Consider the following 18046-nt stretch of genomic DNA (forward strand, 5'->3'; position numbering starts at 1 on the left):
GGCATGGCTGAGCATTTTGCACTCATTTTTTTTCCCTCACACACTCTTGTGAACCCAGCCTTCCCCTGCCTTGAGCAGGCTGTGGCTCACCTTAGAACACAGAACAGTCAAACAGTCCAGGCTTGGAGTACTGATCTCTCCAAGCCTCAGTGTTCTCACCCATGAAATGGGATCTACTCATTCACAAACTGAAGCCACAACATGCCAGGTTCTTACCTGCAATTAGAAGCAATCCAGCCCCCCTAAAGCTCCTGTACCAGAGAAGGTGGGTATGTGACAAATCACTAACAACAGTGAGGAGCAGAGTCAAACCCTGGTGCCTCCAGAGAGAGAGAGAGAGAGACAGAGACAGAGAAAGGAACTCGGAACAAGAGTTGGGGTAGGACCCAGGGCCCAGAAAGTCCTCTGAGCCCAGTGGTGTTGATGACTCACATCTGTAATCCTAGCTAGTTGGGAGGCTGAGATTGGGAGGATCATGGTTCAAAGCCAGCCCAGGCAAGTAGTTCTCCATCTCCAAAGTAACCAGAGCAAAATGGACTCAAAATGGAACACCAGCTTTGTAATCATGAGGCTCTGAGTTCAAACCCCAGTCCCACCAAAACAAACAAATGAACAAAAAATAAGAAGTCCTCCAACAAAAGGATTTTTTAGCCGGCCTGGTAGTACAAGTCTGTAATCCCAGTACTCAGTAAATGGAAGCAAGAGGATTGTAAATTCAAAGCCATCTGGATCCAAGTTCCAGGCTTTGTTGGACTACATAGGAAAACCCAATCTCAAAAAAAAAAAAAGGACTTTTCCCTCGGAGGCTGGAAGATGATGCAAAACAAAGCCTGCAGGAGGAGGAGACTCAGGAGACTGAAAAGTGATATGCAAGAGCTGGGTACTAATGGGTGGCTCATGCATGTAATCCTAGCTACTCAGGAGGCAGAGATCAGGAGGATCACAGTTCAAAGCCAGCCTGGGCACACAGTTCAAGAGACCCTATCTCGAAAAAACCCATCACAAAAAGTGGAGTGGCTCAAGGTGAAGGCCCTTAGTTCAAACCCAAGTTTGCAAAAAAAAAGTGATATGAAGGTGAAAGGCGTGAGAAAAGAAATTCCATTCTTCCTAGACCAGTGGAGCAACAGGGAGGGGAAGAGAGGAGAGAACAGCAGCAGGTGGAAGGGAGCATGGTGCACAATTGGGGTTAATTTTCATTGGAAGGGACTGGATCCCAGCAAGAGGGAGCTCTGCTGCCTTCCTCCTGGGAAAGATGATACTGCTCAGACTTTGGAGCAGGAGATTTGGAAAGTAGAATCTAGAGACCTTGTGAAGTGGGAGGATGCCAGAGAGGGAGGTGACACAAATGACTCCCAGCATCCAGCCTGAGCCCCTGGGCAGGCAGAAGAGAAGGCGTGGGGGGGCAGCTCTGTTGGACCTGTTGAGTTTAAGATACTTGGAGTCATCCCAGGTCAGTCAACCGCCTAAGCCCAGGTGAGACAGGACTTGTAGCCTAGGGACTTCAGCTCAGTCCTGGCACACAGGGGACAGCTACACCATGGGAAAGAATGGCTCATCGGGGAGAGAAGAGGACCCAGGGGGAGGGAGGCAAGTCACCCTTCCCAGATTGGGGAGAGAAGGCGGAGTCAGCGGAGGGAATAAGAGAAAACCTGGAACCAGCACAGGAAAAGCATGGGGGTGGAGGGAGATGGATGTGGTCAACAGTGCGTCCTGCAAAGTGGCCAGACAACCCTTCTCCTGAGGCTGCTGCCGGACTCAGTGACCTGAGTGATCAATGAAAGTGCCCAGGCCAGCTTAGCCTGTAGTGATAGTCCACAAATGGGATCACCCAGGTCTTGTGGCCTCAGCAGGAAGCTTTGGGTGCCCTCCAGCCCAGTGAGTGAGTGGAGGTTGGAGGAGCTGTTTAGGAAAGACATGGAAACCACCTCTCTAGAAAAGCCCTTGGAACTGCTGAAGGGACTAGCAGGGGGAGCTGGCGCTGCGGCCCTGAGCGGACACCTGTCACAGACCCCGCCCCCTCGCAGTCTACAGGGAAGGAGCAGGAGAAATACAATTATCGTCTCCTCCTGCCCCCAGGCCCAGGGTCTAGGGGTGCAGCACCTTGAGGCTTGCAGCAGGAAGGCAGAGGATGCACAGTGGGTCCCAGCCAAAGTGAAAAGGTCCAAGATATGGAGCTTCCCTGCCTGCCCAGGTGTTCTAGCCTCCTCACACATGTGGACCCTCACTTTCCTAGGGACTTCTCCTGGAAGTCAAAGGAAACTGATCTTCACAGATATTGTAGATGATTAAGGCTGCTAACAGGTTTTCCTACAGCCGCCCTGCCGCCTCTGATCTCTCTTCCACTTGGTTCCAGAATCACCTAATTCCATTGCTAGGGATTAGCTCAATGGTAGACTGTGTGCTTAGCATGTGTAAGGCCCTGGGTTCAATACCCAGCACTGGGGAAAAAAAAAAAAATCCCTGCCTAAAAACCTCCTTTGCTCACCTGGGCCTTCCAGGCTCTTTGCTTCTCAGAGAGGCTAAGCTTGTTTTCTGCCTGGGGTGCTTTTCCCATCCTTTGTGTCTAGGGTTCCTGTTCACATCTTTCCCCTCTGGGTTACAACACCTGTTTCTTTCCTCCCTGGTCCTCATCAAAGCCTGAAACTTTTTTTTTTTTTTTGACTAGGTACTCCACCAATCCTCTGAAACATTCTTTAAGGATCTTTTTACTTGCTTATTGTTCATCTCATCTCTCTCCCAGGGAGGCACAATCTCATCTCCAGATCCCAGGACAGGACCAGGCACACAGGATGTACTACACTTTGTTGATTGAATGGAAAGAGACCACAGAACAACCGCCATTTGCTGTTATGTCATTTCATCCTTCCACTGACATTACAGGAGAAACCAAGTCTCTGAAAGATTAAACAATTTGACTCGGGCCCACCTGCTGAGTTAGACACAGGGATTGAACCCAAGCCTGCCTGATTCAATATCTATACAATGCTCTTGGTAAGAGAAATAGGAGATCCCATAAATGTCTAGAGATAGGGAATGAGGGCTTTTCTGGAATGAGACAGAGGGAACAGAGTACCCTGCCCAGGAAATATTCAGATTGCTCTTTGAGTTCCAAGGCCCAGAAAAGGCAAGAGACTTGGCCAAGTATACACAGTCCAGCAATGACAGAGGCAGGACTTGAACTCTTAATGGCACAGGCTTCTGATGCCCCACTAAGGAACTGAATGGCCAGGTGCTGGTGGCTCTTATAATCTCAGCTTGGGAAGCTGAGATTGGGAGGATCATGGTTCAAGGCCATCCCAGGCAAGTAGTTTGTGAGACCCCCCCCCACACACCATCTCTAAAACAACCAGAGAAAAACGGACTGGAGGTGTGATTCAAGTGTTAAAGAACCTGCTTTGTGAGCACAAAGCAATGAGTTCAAATCCCAGTCCCACCAGAGGAAAAAAAAAAGGAATTATTACAACAGCACAGCTGCAAGCTGCCTCATCAAAGCAGTGTCTCTGAAGGGAGACGGTTGTTATTTTCTAGAACTGATTATCCTGACTACACTATGTACCAGAAATTTGGGAAATCCTTCGATTTCTCTTTGCTTCTGTTTCCTCTTTTCTTTCTTCCTTCCTTCCTTCCTTCTTTCTTTCTTTCTTTATGGACTGGGGTTTGAACTCAGGGCTTCACACTTGCAAAGCATACGCTCTACCATTTGAGCCACACCTCCAGTCCATTTTGCTCTGGTTATTTATTTATTTATTTATTTATTTTTGTCTTTTCTTTTTCCGTGCTGGGATTGAACCCAGAGCCTTGCACATGCTAGGCAAGCGCTCTACCACTGAGCTGCATCCTAGTCCTCTGGTTATTTTGGAGAGCGAGTCTCATGAACTACTTGCCCTGGCTAGCCTTGAATCTCGATCCTTCTGATCTCAGCCTCCTAAGTAGCTAGGATTTACAGGCATGAATCATCAGGGTCTGACTTGTTTCCTCATTTCCAACAGGGAACAATGAGCTGATATTTATGAAGCTCTTAACAGGTGTCTGTATGTAGTAAGGCCTCAGTATATATCTCTTTCCATATTGTCTGGATCTGGAAGCCATGATGGGTCAAGTGGTGGGAGAGAGACTGCTCATGAGGGGAGGAGAATTACCATCCAATGGGAGGCTAACCCTGTGTCAGGCTCTGAACTACCTCCATGTGTCAGCTCTCTGAACTCTGTCTCCGGGAAGCTTCTAGGTTCTTAAGAAAGACATGGCTTTGGGAGTGGGAGCAGGAGTGGTAGGGAGGGAAGCTGTGAGTAGGTCTAAAGAGGAGGAATAGAGTTATAGAGGCCTGGAGGGAGTAATTCTGCCCTGAGGCATCTCTTCCCCAAAACATTGTACTGAAAGTAGCAGTTACCTAGTCCCTCAGATGTGCTGCTTAGTGCCACAAGTTGACGAGCACTGAGAGACAGGATTAGAAAAGGAAACAAGGCTGGGTGCTGGTAGCTCACTCTGTAATCTTAGCTACTCAGGAGATCAGGAGGATCGCCATTTGAAGACAGCCCAAGCAAACAGGGAACCTCTATCTTGAAAATACCCAACACACAAAAAAAGAAAGAAAAGAAAATACCCTACACAAAAAAAAGACCTGGTGGTGTGGCGTAAGTGGTAAAGTGCACACCTAGCAAGTGAGAAGCCCTGCGTTCAAACTCGAGTACCACTAAAAATAAGAAAAGAAAGAAAAAGGAAAGAAAGAAAATGAAACGAATCTGTCTTCATGCTTGATATGTATGACTATTTTTACTTTTTATTTTTACTTTTGCTGTGCTGGGGATTGGATCCATGGCCTAACACATGCTAGGCAAAGCTCTACCATGGAGCCTCACCCCAGCCCTTCTTCTTCTGCCCCACCACTCTTCTCACCCTCCACATGCAGGACAAGTCTAAGGGGGGCCAGAGGAGCACCAACTGCCAGGATGGAGCCATGGAGCCCCCGCCCTGCCACTTCCCAGCTGGGTAACCATCGATACATCTTACCTGTTCCAAGCCTCTGCTTCCTCATCTGCAAATTGGAATGATGACAAGACCTAACTCACAGTGCTGTCCTGAGAATTAAGTGAGCTACTTTCTGAGAAGCTCTTAGCTCAACACCTGGCCCAAAAAAAACACCGACCAAGAGGGCTAGGGGTGCGTCTGGTGATATGAACGTCATCGTCGCCACGTCCCCTCGGGGATGATGTCAGTGGGCTCTAATAGATGCCTGATGAGGAATGGGTTGCATTATGGATGAGGACTCCGCTTAGAGAACCCAAAGCCAGGAAGCATGCCTGCCCCTTGCTGTACGGGGAGATACTCTATCTTCCATGGCTCTTTCACTACCTAGATATCTTTGAAAAGAGATTCCAGAACAAACGCCTTGATGACAAAATGTGCAGAAACTAGAGGCCCAATAATACCCTCTCCTGTGTTTCTGCTCCAGCTTGGCTTTTGGTGAATTTCCCCATGAGCATGCCACACTTGGCAAACCTTACCAGTCTGATCAACGGCAGCCGAAACCAAATCTGTTCAGTGTGCTCCAGGCAGCAGTTAGGTAAGGCTACTGTCCACCGGACACCAAGCAGCAGGATGAGGCCAATTTGTAGTATTAACCTGGAGGATAAGGGCTTTTTTATCAAAACCATGGGGGTACATTATATGGTTTGTGGCCACTGTTGAGGGCATCAGAGAGAGGAATACACAACCAAGAGCTGCAGTTCAGGTTGTTTCACTGTCCAACAAGAGCGTTCTGGGGGACTGGACCACATTTAAGTTTGAATCTCCCAGGCTCCCTTTTGACTAGGTGGCCTCCTGGGAGTGCACTGACCAGGCCATCCAGCCTGGGGTCACTGTTGGGGGAAAGAAAGAAGTCTCACATCCAGGAATGGTGAGTGTGGAACCTGGAATTTTCAAAATTGGTTCTTATAAACATATATTCCTTTTGATCAGATCTTTACAGAAGATGTGGCCTACAGCAGATGGTCCCATTCTGAGGACAACTGCCTTCATTCAGTGTTTGAACTGTCTCACTAAGGTGTCCATGAGGGAGAAACAGATACCTTATGGAGTTGATAATTTTGTTTTGTTTGTAGACAGGGTCTCATTAGGTAGTCCAGTCTGACCTAGAACCCACTGTATAGCTGAGGCTGTTCTTGAGCCTGGGATCCTCCTGCCTCAGCCTCCCAAGTACTGGGATTATAAACTTACACCACACACCCAATTTGAGTCTTTTTTTTTTCTTGGGAGCACTAGGGTTTGAACTCAGGGCTTCACGCACTTGCTAGGCAGGTGCTATGCCACTCAAGCCATGTGTCCAATACTTGAGTTGATTTTTTTTTTTTGTGGTACTGGAGCTTGAACTCAGGGCCTGTACCTTGAGCCACTCCACCAGCACTTTTTTGTGAAGGGTTTTTTTGAGATAGGGTCTCTCCAGCTATTTGCCCAAGTTGGCTTCAAACTGTGATCCTCCTGATCTCTGCCTCCTGAATAGCTAGGATTACAGGCATGAGCCACCAGCCATGAGTTGATTTTTGAGGAGGCTGTCTCAGTGTTCAGAGATTCCATAAGCCTGAATGGTGAGGAGCACAATCCACCAATACCTCGACTATATGCTCATTGCTGAGTGGCTTTTGGGATAAAAGACCTACCATTGTTGACTTTAAATGGTTCAGAAAACTATAAAGTGACATAGATTCATCTCAAGAACAGCAGTAGTGTGGCTAGAGTTGACTGAGTGGACTCATTCAACCTGAGAAGTGTGGGGTGTTACCATAGCCCCCGTGGGGAATCAAAGGTCCCATGTGTTAAATTTTTCCAGAGTGGGCAGGGGAAATGCTGTCTATGCTGTCTGTGTCCTATGTCATCATAGGCAAACAGATGAACTTTTGGCAGAATCACAAGCCTGTCATGGAATGAAAGCCTTTGCATCAGAAGCATAGACTCCTTCCTTTGTACCCTCACTGCGATGGCAGATATGTTGCTATGTCTGGTATGGATGGATCCAGGCAGAAATGGAGACAATCCTGGCAATGCCGCGGCAGTGCATCCAAAATCACAGCACTCTGGACACCAAGGTGGGAGGATTGTGAGTTCCAGGCCAGCCTGGGCTACATTTCAAGACCCTATCTCAAAGACAAAACAAAACAAAAAAATCCAGCAGAACAGACCCTTACATAAGTATCTTCATAGTGATGTACACAGCTGATCAGCCAGGATTTGTTCTCACAGTGCACTGAAAATGTTGCTATCCATAGCCTTGCTCTTCTTCTTTTTCTTGTGGGACCAGAATTTGAACTCAGGACTTTGTGCTTGTATAGCAGGCACTCTACCATTTGAGCCACACCTTCAGTCCATTTTGTTCTGGTTATTTTGGAGACAGGGGCATGAGCCACTGGCACAGAGCTAGGATTCTTCTTCTTCTTCTTCCTCCCCTCCCTCTTCTTCCTTCTCCTCCTCCCCCTTCTTCCTTTTTTAAATAGGACAAGAATTTTATTTTTGTAATCTTCATTAATATGACCATGCTAAAAGTTCTCACTTGCTAGTCTTTAAATTAATTTCTAAGGCAATTTTACAGTTCATTTGAAAGGTGATATGACACACTCCTTTGACCTTAGCCACACTAGAACACAGGGAAAATTGCTTCACAAATGCTATCTTAGAAATGTTACCATAATATAAACAGGTGCCAAGCGATGGCTTACAACTATAATTTTAGGTACTTGGAAGGCTGAGATCTGGAGGATCGACGTTGGAGGCCAGCCTAGGCAAATAATTCACGAGACCCTATCTCCAAAATAACCAGAGCAAAAATGGGCTGTAGGTGTGACTCAAGTGGTAGGGCACCTGCTTTGCAAATGCAATAGGCCTGACTTCAAACCCGAGTCCTACCAAAAAAAAAAAAAAAAAAAAAAGAGGCTTTATGTATTGGGTTGGATTTTTTCCAGATAGTGTCTCACAAACTTTTTTCCCCCTGCTGGCTTTGAACCACAGCATGTTAAGTCTTCTTCTGTCAATCAGTGTGGTTTTAGATTGCCATGTAACTTGATTTTGTGCTGGGTGCTGGTGGCTCACACCTGTAATCCTACCTACTCAGGAGGCAGAGATCAGGAGAACTGTGGTTCTAAGCCAGTGGGGGAAATAGTTTGTGAGACCCTATCTTGAAAAAAGCTCATCACAAAAGAGGGTTGGTGGAGTGGCTAAAGGTGTAGGCCCTGAGTTCAAATCCCAGTACTGCAAAAAAAATTTTTTTAAAGGATTTCTTTATAGAGATCCATAATCCTGGAGACAAAAATAAACGTTATAAATCTGACTCTAACAACATACCCTGGTGGGGTTCATAGTGGTGTATGGAGAAAGGAAAGAGGACATGAGATCAAGGTACCAGGTCCAAGCATTATTAGAGACTCATCCTGACCATCAGTTACCATCACACTTCATATGGTGTCAGTATGATTCAATTTAATCTTTTTTTTTTTTGGCAGTATTGGGATTTGAACTCAGTGCCTCAAGCTTGCTATGCAGGTGCTCTACTACTTGAGCCACTCTACCAAGCCCCTCTTTGTAATGAATTTTCTTAAGATAGGGTCTCAACTGCAATCCTCCTGATCTCTGCCTCTCAAGTAGCTAGGATTACAGTCGTGAGCTCCTTCACCGTCTTCTCTGAATGGATGTGAGGTTGTCAGGAAGGAAGGGCTGGGCTGTAAGATGACCTACCTATTGCCATTCTTCATTGCCAAGCATGACACGTTCTGTCCCTCATCTGCATTTTAATGATTCATCTAGTTTTTGTCCATGATGGTGGTGAATTTTCCTCCATTTGTGCTTAACATGTGTGTGCACTTCTGTAAATGACTGTGTGAAAGGGGGTGGAAACTCCTGTATTTCCAGGATGAGTCATAGAACTGGTTGTTTCCAATGAGGTAGAGCTGAGGCTGACTGTGACGAGTGGCTACTCCAGTACCCAGCCCACCCAGAGAAGAGGTAGCAACAATCAGGCCCCTGCCTTTCACCTACTTCTATGGTACTTGACCTCCAAACACCTTCCTAATTCTTTCTTTAAACAGTAAATAATATCAAAAACCATTTATTTTGTTCCTTCCTATTATTGCTTATACTCTCTCTACAACAAAATTAGAGATAAGGGCAAAATAGTTTCTGCTGGGTATTGAGGGGGGGAGCGGGAGGGGGTGGAGTGGGTGGTAAGGGAGGGGGTGGGGGCAGGGGGGAGAAATGAACCAAGCCTTGTATGCACATATGAATAATAAAAGAAAAATGAAAAAAAAAAAATAAATAAAACCTTCCAGTTCCAAAAAAAAAAAAAAAGGAATGGTGGAGACTTGCAGAACAGACTACCCCTCCAAATGAGGACAATTACCTATAATGATGAGGCTGCACACTGGAGCAGGAGCAATCATCTCATAGAAACCAGATTGTTCCCCTCAAGTGATGACAATAACAAAAAATCTTCTCTGGAACCCCTCTTAGAACACTTGGACTGTGATAATGGTCAACCAGAACACACCTGTGACTGGGACTGTTTATGTATACCGTTGTCCCCTGCCTCCTGTTCTCTTGTCTACTTAAACCTATAACTCATGTCTGTAACCAAAAGATGGCTGAAGATGAGCTGAGTGCTTACTCTGCCTCTTTCCCATGGCATGTCCTGAGCCATGTAATAAACCTCCTTTCTCTGCCTTCAAAAAAAAACAAAAAAAAACATTTATTGCTTGGTTGGTCGTACAATTTGGTCAACATGTGTGCTACCAATTCCCTGGTGTTCCTTCAAAACCTATTAATAGGGCAAGAGGCATGGCTCAAGTGGTAGAGTGCCTGCCTAGCAAGTGTGAAGCCCTGAGTTCAAAATCCCAGTTCCACCATAAAAAGAAAAAGGAAATCTAAAAACATGTTAATCGGGGTGGGGGGTGAGAGTACATACCTGTAATCTCAGCACTCAGGGGACTGAGGCAGGAGGATCTTGAGTGTGAGGCCAACTTGAGATAAGTAGAGAGACACTGTACCAAGAAACCAAACAAACAAAAACATGTTAATCAGCCCTTGAGGTCCTCATCCTTTTTATTAAAAAAATACATTTCTGTCAGCATCCCCTCTCATTGCTGACCCGTGAACGGATTATGATTTCACTTTTTTTTTTTTTTTTTTTTTTGGTGCAGAGAAGTGATCCCAAGGCCTCACACCTTACCACTAAGTTCCATCCCCACCCCCTTTAGCCACAAGTTAAACTGGGCACAAGTTCATGGATGCTAGCAGAAGACACAGAATCCTCGGTCAAGACAAAGGACTTTATTACTCATAGCCAGCAGGCAGCATGAACATGAACACATCTGTGTCACTTACCCCTGCCTTGATGTCTAAACCGGTCTAACTCGCTGATGGACCCACATGGAGACCTGCATATGTGGTGAGCTCTCTTACAGGAGAGCCCAGATCTTTTATAATGGGCAGTGAGTATACCCCACCTTTGCTCTAGAGGGAGACATTTTCTCTGAAGTCCAAGACTGTTCATTATACAGAGGTCCCAGAAAAATAGTCCAGATGCTCATAAGACCTATGTAAATGTGAGACTGGTGGAGAACTGTCTCTTAGTGCCCCTTGCCTCACATCTCTGCACTGTATTTTTACAGTAGCCCTTCCAAATAGGAATATCTGGCCCTGTTTCACAGAGGAGATTTGAAGTCCAGAGAGGCAAAGTAAACTACTCCAGAAGACAGAGCCTGTAAGCAGCAGATCCAGGATTAAACCTAGGCCTGTGCCTTGTCCGCCCAATGGTGAAGCAGGGGGGGCCTGAGAAGAGAAAGTTTATGAAATTGAGTATTGGGAGAGGAGGCATATAGGAAGAATAGGAGATGATGAGGGGACCAAGGACCAACTCTGTAGTTTTGTGGAGATTGTAATAAGGACTTTGGATTTTTGCCTAAGTTTGATGGGGGAGATTTGCCAAATGGTTTTGAACAAAAGTAATATGAGCTGAGCGCCGGTGGCTAACGCCTGTAATCCTAAGTATTCATGAGGCAGAGATCAGGATGATCAAAGTTTGAAGACAGCCCACAAAAATAGTTTGTGAGACCCTAGCTCAAGAAAAAAACATCACAAAAAGGGTTGGTGGAGTGGCTCGAGGTGTAGGCCTTGAGTTCAAAGTCCCAGTACCACACACACACACACACACACACACACACACACACACACACACACACAAAACAAAATAATATGATTTATGTCTTAAAACAATTACTCAGAGGTGTTAGAGTGGCTCAAGTAGTAGAGCACCTGCCTAGCAAGCATGAGGCCCTGAGTTCAAACCCCAATAGCCCCACCAAAAAATCCCTAAAAACGATTACTCAGTTTTCTGCTCTGTAAAATGGGGATATTAGTAATCATGAGGAATAAATGAAAGGGACTAGGTGAGAAGGTGAGTGTGAACGTCTTAGTTGGTGCCAAGCTGAGTAGGCAATTGAGTGTGTATCGCCCATGACAATGACACAGGGGATGCACTGGGAGAATTAAGGATGGTACTGGATGACCTCGAGGCTCTGTGTATACAGGCTGGAGTCTAAGAGATGGTTCAGAGCAGTAGCTCTAGTCAGCCTGGCAGAAATGACTTGGGGTATAGACCCTGAGGTAGGTACCCTGCTGCCCAAAAGCCTGCTGGTGATGGGGAGTGGAAAGGGGGACACAGGGCTTTGCACATAGCAGGAGGCAATAAGGATGAGAAAATGGAATTCCTGGGGGGTCTAGCAGGAGGAGGATGGGGCACATGAAGGGCACTTCAGATAAGCTTGAGAAAGGATTTTCTTGGTCTTGGGGCATAGCAAGTGCAAGGCCAAGTAAGTACAAACACTGTTACCTCAAAAAAAAAAAAGAAAGGGGAAAAAAAAAGAGAAGTATATTCTGTCCAAAGGGTCTAGTCCTAGCATCTAGCATCTTTTCCATTGCCTAGGTTTACAGCCTCAGGGCCCTGCAGGTTGCACATCTGGGATCTCCATCTGGCTTCTCCAACCTAATAAGGGAGTGCTATAATGGAAAAAAAAAAATCAAACACAGAAGGGCTGGAACAGTAGCTCAAGTGGTAGAGTGCATGTGCAAGGTCCTGGGTTCAATCCCCAGCATCTCAAAAACAAGAGCAGAGCACAAAAGAGAAAATAAATCACTAAGGCCAATGTTCAGGGTTTCAACTTGCAACCCCTCCAAGAAGAACCTAACGGTCATTAGCATATGTGATCCTCACTCTCTCGAGGGCATCACAGCTGCGGCTAGAAGCGAAACTGCACCTGCCCGGCACAGCACTTTTCAGTTAGAAGTTTTTGAGGGCTTACACTATAAAAAATGGTTTGCTTAGGAGCAAGCTTTGCAACCGTCCTAGGCCGTGGTTGGGGGATGGACAGACTGGGACGCGATACGTGAAGGAGGAGAGAAGTGTTAAAATAGGCAGAAAGCGCCAATGATCCCTCCCGCCCTGGCCTCCCTAGCTGATCCAAGTAAGCTCTAGGCCCGAGGCTCCACCGCTCGTAAAGGGCGCCTGTGGCTGTGTTGACGGCATTGTCCCGCTGCCCTGGGCTCGGCCTTTGGAAAAAGGAAAACCCCCAGACAAGCGGAGGCCGGCAGGGACTTCTCAAACCAAGTGGTCCCGTCCATCCGGGCCGGCAGGAAAGGCGACCCTACGAAGACACTTCCCAGATTTGCTACCGGAGAAGCCACGGAGACAACCGTCAAAGTTGCAAGTTTGCGTCAGCTGAGCTCCGGCTGATAGACGCGCCTCCAGGGCTGGGTCAGCTCTGCAGCAGACACGCCCCATTAAGGGCAGAGTGAAGTCAGAGAGCCGCACGTATGCGTCACTTCCGCCCTCACCACCTGCCCGCATGGAAGGGGCGGAGCCACCGCCAAGGCGCGCTGCTTGTGCGCCACTTCCTGCAGCCCAGCGGCGACAACGGCAACATGGCCCTGAACGGCGCTGGTGGTGAGGACTTGGGCTGTGGGGGCCTGTGGCTGCGGGGTACGGGAGGCAGTTCGCTCCGACAAGACCTCGGTCCCTTGTGCCTCTCTTCCCTAGAAGTCGACGATTTGTCTTGGGAGCCTCCGACTGAGGCCGAGACGAAAGTGCTGCAGGCGCGACGGGAGCGGCAGGATCGCATCTCCCGGCTCATGGGCGACTACCTGCTGCGCGGCTACCGCATGCTGGGCGAGACGTGCGCGGACTGCGGGGTGAGGAGACTCCGCCCAGTGACTGGGGATGGGGCCGTGGACCAGGTCGCACGACCCTTTCTCAGCTTTCCCCTTTGGACCCTGTCGCATGGCATCTCACTCGTGCCCCGTGTGCTTTCTGGTCCTCAGACGATCCTTCTTCAAGACAAACAGCGGAAAATCTACTGCGTGGCTTGTCAGGAGCTCGACTCAGACGTGGACAAAGATAATCCGGGTGAGGGGCCAGGTGTGCCCGGTGGGGAAGCAAGGTGATGATGGATGCTCAGGAACAGTGGGCAGGGAGAATGACAGTGGAGTCTGCGTGGGGCTTGGCTCTAGAGAAGACCGTTTAGTAAGAGCTTTAAGCACTTTTCCCGACACGGGGTCGATTTGGGGCTCAATTGAGGCAGCTCAGTCTTGAGAGGGAGATGAAGGTAGGGCATAAATAACTGATAAAAAGTGGTTTGTGGCTCGTGGTGCAGTTCAGTGGTACAGTGCTTGCTTAGCATACACAAGGAAAAAACAGATCTGGACATGGTTGTATGTAGCTGTAATTCCAGCTCTTGGGAGGCAGATGCGGGAAGATTGTGAGTTCGAGGACAGTGTGAGGGATATAGTGAGTTCAAGGTCAGCCTGGGCTACATTGTGAGACCCTGTCTCAAAAAAAGAAAGAAAAGAAGGTAGAAAATGAGTGAATTGCTTTATAGAGGACCAGGAAAACCAGCATAAGCCCAGAAAGAGCAGAGCAGTAAAGAGCAGGTGATTCAGGAATGAGGTGGGCCAGGTATCCTAACCATTCCACGGACTTTCTTTTTAGCTCTAAATGCCCAGGCTGCCCTCTCGCAAGCTCGGGAACACCAGCTCGCCTCTTCCACAGAGCACCCCTCTGGCTCTCGGCCCACACCTCAGCCCCCAGTGCCCCGTCCAGAGCACTGTGAGGGAGCTGCAGCAGGGCTTAAGGCAGCCCAGGGGCCATCCACTCCTGCTGCACCTCCAAATGCAGATGTGGTGGCCTGCACACAGGCAGCCCTCCTGCAGAAGCTGACCTGGGCCTCAGCTGAGTTGGGATCTAGCACCTCCCTGGAGACTAGTATCCAGCTGTGTGGCCTTATTCGGGCGTGTGCTGAGGCCCTAGGCAGCCTGAAGCAGCTGCAGCACTAAGAGACCCCCACCCTGAGAAAAACCGTGTAGAAAAACAGTTGCTCCTGTGTGGTTTGTTCTGTTCCTGGCTCTGAGTGTGCATGCCAGCCTCAGCGCTCCTCATCTTTTTCTTTCTCTTGACCTCTCACCCTTCCACCATCTGCAATCCCTGATGCCCTGCTGAGTTAGTCAGGAGGAGGAGTAGGTAGAGGGCTGTGTGAAATCCCTATTCTAAGGAGGCCTTAGCGTCCTTAAAGACAGCAGCAAGAGGACCAGGTCACTAACTTTGTCTCTGGGCACATGCCCGTCGTGTCGTGTCGTTCCCCGCCCTCCACCCCGTCCCTCCTTATTCCCCGCCCCGTCCCCCGCCGGTCCCCCCCCCCCCCGTCCCCCAGCCTTTTCAGCCAATTCCAGATCAGTGAATGACATTTGGAGACCAGTCCCCCGTGGTCGCTTCCCCTCCTTCTCTTGAGCATCCTGAGTCTATCATCCTGTTTCACCTCATGCCATCGCAGGTACTCAGGACTGACAGAGGTTGCAGGGACCGCGTTCGTTGCACTTAGAGCCTAGCATGGGCTTTCCCCAGACTCCTGACTCCGCTTTTAGATCCTTTTCCTTAGGATGGTAATTGTGCAGTACATAGTGTGTAGGGGTGGGGCCAAGGAACGACGCCTACCTCTTTTGTTCTTTCCTCTTCCTTTTCCAGCTCTCCTTCTGTAGGTGCCCCTGTTACTTTTTCGCAGCTTCGCAGACGCGGTCCCACTGCCCTTGCCGTTTTAAGGGAGGTCCCGCCCACACAGGGGGGTGGGTCAGAGGCGGAGCCCGAGCGGGTGGGGGGGAACCGGGGAGAGGAGGGAACAAAGCGCGGCCTGCGGGCGGCGGCTGGGCTCTGCCTGCCGGGCCGCGGGGTGCGGGGTCTGCGGGCGGTGACCGGAGCAGAACGTTGGAGGGAAAGAGGTGGAATTGCCACCCGCGCCGGCCGGGTTATGAACGGGTTGCCGTCAGCCGAGGCGCCGGGCGGCGCGGGTTGCGCCCTGGCCGGGCTCCCGCCGCTGCCGCGCGGCCTCAGCGGCCTCCTTAACGCGAGCGGGGGCTCGTGGCGGGAGCTGGAGCGCATCTACAGCCAGCGTAGCCGCATCCACGACGAACTGAGCCGTGCCGCCCGCGCTCCGGACGGGCCCCGCCACGCTGCCGGTGCCGCCAGCTCGGGGCCTGCCGCCGGCCCACGCCGCCCAGTCAATCTCGACTCTGCGCTAGCCGCGCTACGCAAGGAGATGGTGAGTGGGTGGGCGCCGGGCCAGCGGGCAGATGGGGGGCTGCGGCGGTGGGCCCTGGTGGGCGGTTTGGGTCTCAGAGGTCTTGCAGAAGACACGTGAGTCACGGGTTTGCGACAATAATTAATAATAGCCACGTATGGCAATAGTTGACATGTGATTTTGGTGTTTTACTCGTGTCCCCTCACCTCACCCTACTGGATGGGTTTACTCCATTTTACAGATGAGGGTCAGTGACTTGCATAAAGTTTCACGGCTTGCAGTTACCATCTGTTGTCCCCCAAACTTTCACTTAGGAAGGTGCAGGTAGATTGTTGTGGCCTGGGCTGGGGGTCGTGGATTCCAGGAGAGGGGCTGGGGGTGGCCTGGACCCCAACTCCAGCCCACTGTCAGTTGTCTGCAGGTGGGGCTGCGGCAGCTGGACATGTCCCTACTGTGCCAGCTGTGGGGCCTGTATGAGTCGATCCAGGACTACAAGCACCTGTGTCAAGACCTGAGTTTATGCCAGGACCTGTCATCCTCACTGCACTCGGACAGCTCCTACCCACCTGACGGCGGCCTGTCTGATGATGAGGAGCCTCCCGATGCCAGCCTGCCCCCTGACCCACCACCCCTCACTGTGCCCCACACACACAATGCCCGAGACCAGTGGCTGCAGGACGCCTTCCACATCAGCCTCTGAAGAGCTGGGTGGGTGGGAGCGTACCCTGTGAAAGGCTCAGCTTGCCTGTCGGCAAGTCCTCAGACGACAGTGCCTGCTCTTCTACCTGTACCACCTCACTCACCTCAAGAGAGCAAGGCGTGCTCCTCTCAGGCAGAGCTGCCAAGCCCTCTCCTGGTTAGCTGGCACTGGGTGGGCACCTAGGTTGCAGCCTCTACCCACCACACTTCTCACATGTGTGCACCCCCCAGCTTGACCAACCCTCAGTCTGACGGTGGGACCCAATGCATCTTGCACTCCCCCTGGCATCTCTGGGATTGGGGTGAGTGCCTAGCTCCCATCTCTTTTTCACCTTTTGCTGCTATTGGCAGCTGCTGGCTCAGGGGCATCCCACCTGTGGTCCCAGGGTCTCACTGCCATGGACAAGAGCTCCAGGACCCGTCCCTCTAACCACCCACGGCCAGGAAGGAAGGCTAAGGCCCCATGCTGGATATTTAAGTTTAGGGGCCAGTTCTTGGGCGTGTAGATAAATAAATACTCTCTCAGCGTCATTGTGTTCTGACTGCCTGGCTTTGGGGCGGGAAAACGGCGGTTCCGTCCAAGTGCAGCCCGTGTTTCGCCAGCAGGTGGCGCTTGGGACTCCCAATTGAAAATCATAACCCGGACAGGGTGCGAATCCTCCCTCTCCTGGGTGGGGTTTGGAGTTTTCCAGGCTGGCGGGACCTGGCTCAGCAGCTGTGTGACTGCGGGCGAGTCACTTCCCCTTTCTTACTGGCGGCCTCGGAACCCAGCCCCCCCCCATCCAATTTGCTTTGGGCTTTCCTGGCCAGCGGGGAAGGAAGGAGAAGGAGTCGCCCATCTTGAGGAGCGAAACTTTCCACCTCGAGCGGAGGGCGGAGTTGGGGCACAGGAAATGGGTGGGCCGGAGCCGGCGGACTCAGGGGCCCCTCAGCGGGATAGGGGGACTTGCCCTCCGGAAGGGCCTGGGAGCTAGTGCCTCGTGGATGGGAGGACGAGCTGCGGAGGCCAAAGGGAGTGAGGCTGTAGACTCCCCACGGTCCAGACTATCCCTGGAGGGGAAATGGGGGCAGGGCGCAGGGCGTCGGTCCAAGAAGCTCCGCGGCGAAGCTATTCGGGGCTCAAGCCCCACTGTTGCGCACTGCACTAAAGTCTAATACAGGCCGCCCAGCTTCTCCCCCCGCACCACCCTGCCCTAGCACTAGGGACCTTTACGGTTATATGTAAAGGGCTTCCTTTACATAAAAGGTTTACAGAGGAAACAGGACCACACCGCTGGGATTAAGAGCCAAACCTGGGTGTCAAACCCACCGAAAGATGCTTGAACATTCTCGAAGTTGTGCGTTTAGGCGTATGGACTCATCCCCACTCTCTGCAGCACAGTCACTTGCCTCCTGTTTTTGCAACCCAACTGGCATTCCAGAAGATCAGACGTCCTGTTCTTAAGTCCATTCACAAACCTTGCAGAGTGTGCTGGCACAGAGGGAACAAGCTGATGTGTTGCCCAAGGGCAGTTCTCTTAACAGCTGGACCTGACATCTGAAGATGGTTATTACTGTGCAGGGCGGGTGGATAGGCGATAAGAGCTCTAATCTAGGTGCTAACATGATAGGTAACGCCCCAGAGGACTTCCCAGGGGAGGAAGAGCAAACACACCCAAACATACGCATGCACGAACACTTTCTCTGCCATGATAACGGATTCCATTTAATGAGACCTGTCAAAATCAGCCAAGCTCTGTGCTAGATGCTCA

At 50.1% G+C, this 18046-nt stretch overlaps 2 protein-coding genes across 2 annotated transcripts; both read left to right on the top strand.

Moving 5' to 3' along the window:
- Positions 1 to 12880: 12880 nt before the first annotated feature.
- On the top strand, positions 12881 to 14398 carry Znrd2 (zinc ribbon domain containing 2). Its single transcript, XM_020164768.2, has 4 exons — positions 12881 to 12976; positions 13070 to 13221; positions 13351 to 13435; positions 14018 to 14398. The coding sequence occupies exons 1-4, from the start codon at positions 12955 to 12957 to the stop codon at positions 14359 to 14361; spliced, it is 603 nt and encodes a 200-aa protein (XP_020020357.1). The 5' UTR covers positions 12881 to 12954; the 3' UTR covers positions 14362 to 14398.
- Positions 14399 to 14542: 144 nt separating this feature from the next.
- On the top strand, positions 14543 to 16826 carry Fam89b (family with sequence similarity 89 member B). Its single transcript, XM_020164766.2, has 2 exons — positions 14543 to 15617; positions 16018 to 16826. The coding sequence occupies exons 1-2, from the start codon at positions 15327 to 15329 to the stop codon at positions 16294 to 16296; spliced, it is 570 nt and encodes a 189-aa protein (XP_020020355.1). The 5' UTR covers positions 14543 to 15326; the 3' UTR covers positions 16297 to 16826.
- Positions 16827 to 18046: the final 1220 nt, after the last annotated feature.

Source organism: Castor canadensis, chromosome 1 (assembly GCF_047511655.1).
Source record: "Castor canadensis chromosome 1, mCasCan1.hap1v2, whole genome shotgun sequence".
NCBI lineage: Eukaryota > Metazoa > Chordata > Mammalia > Rodentia > Castoridae > Castor > Castor canadensis.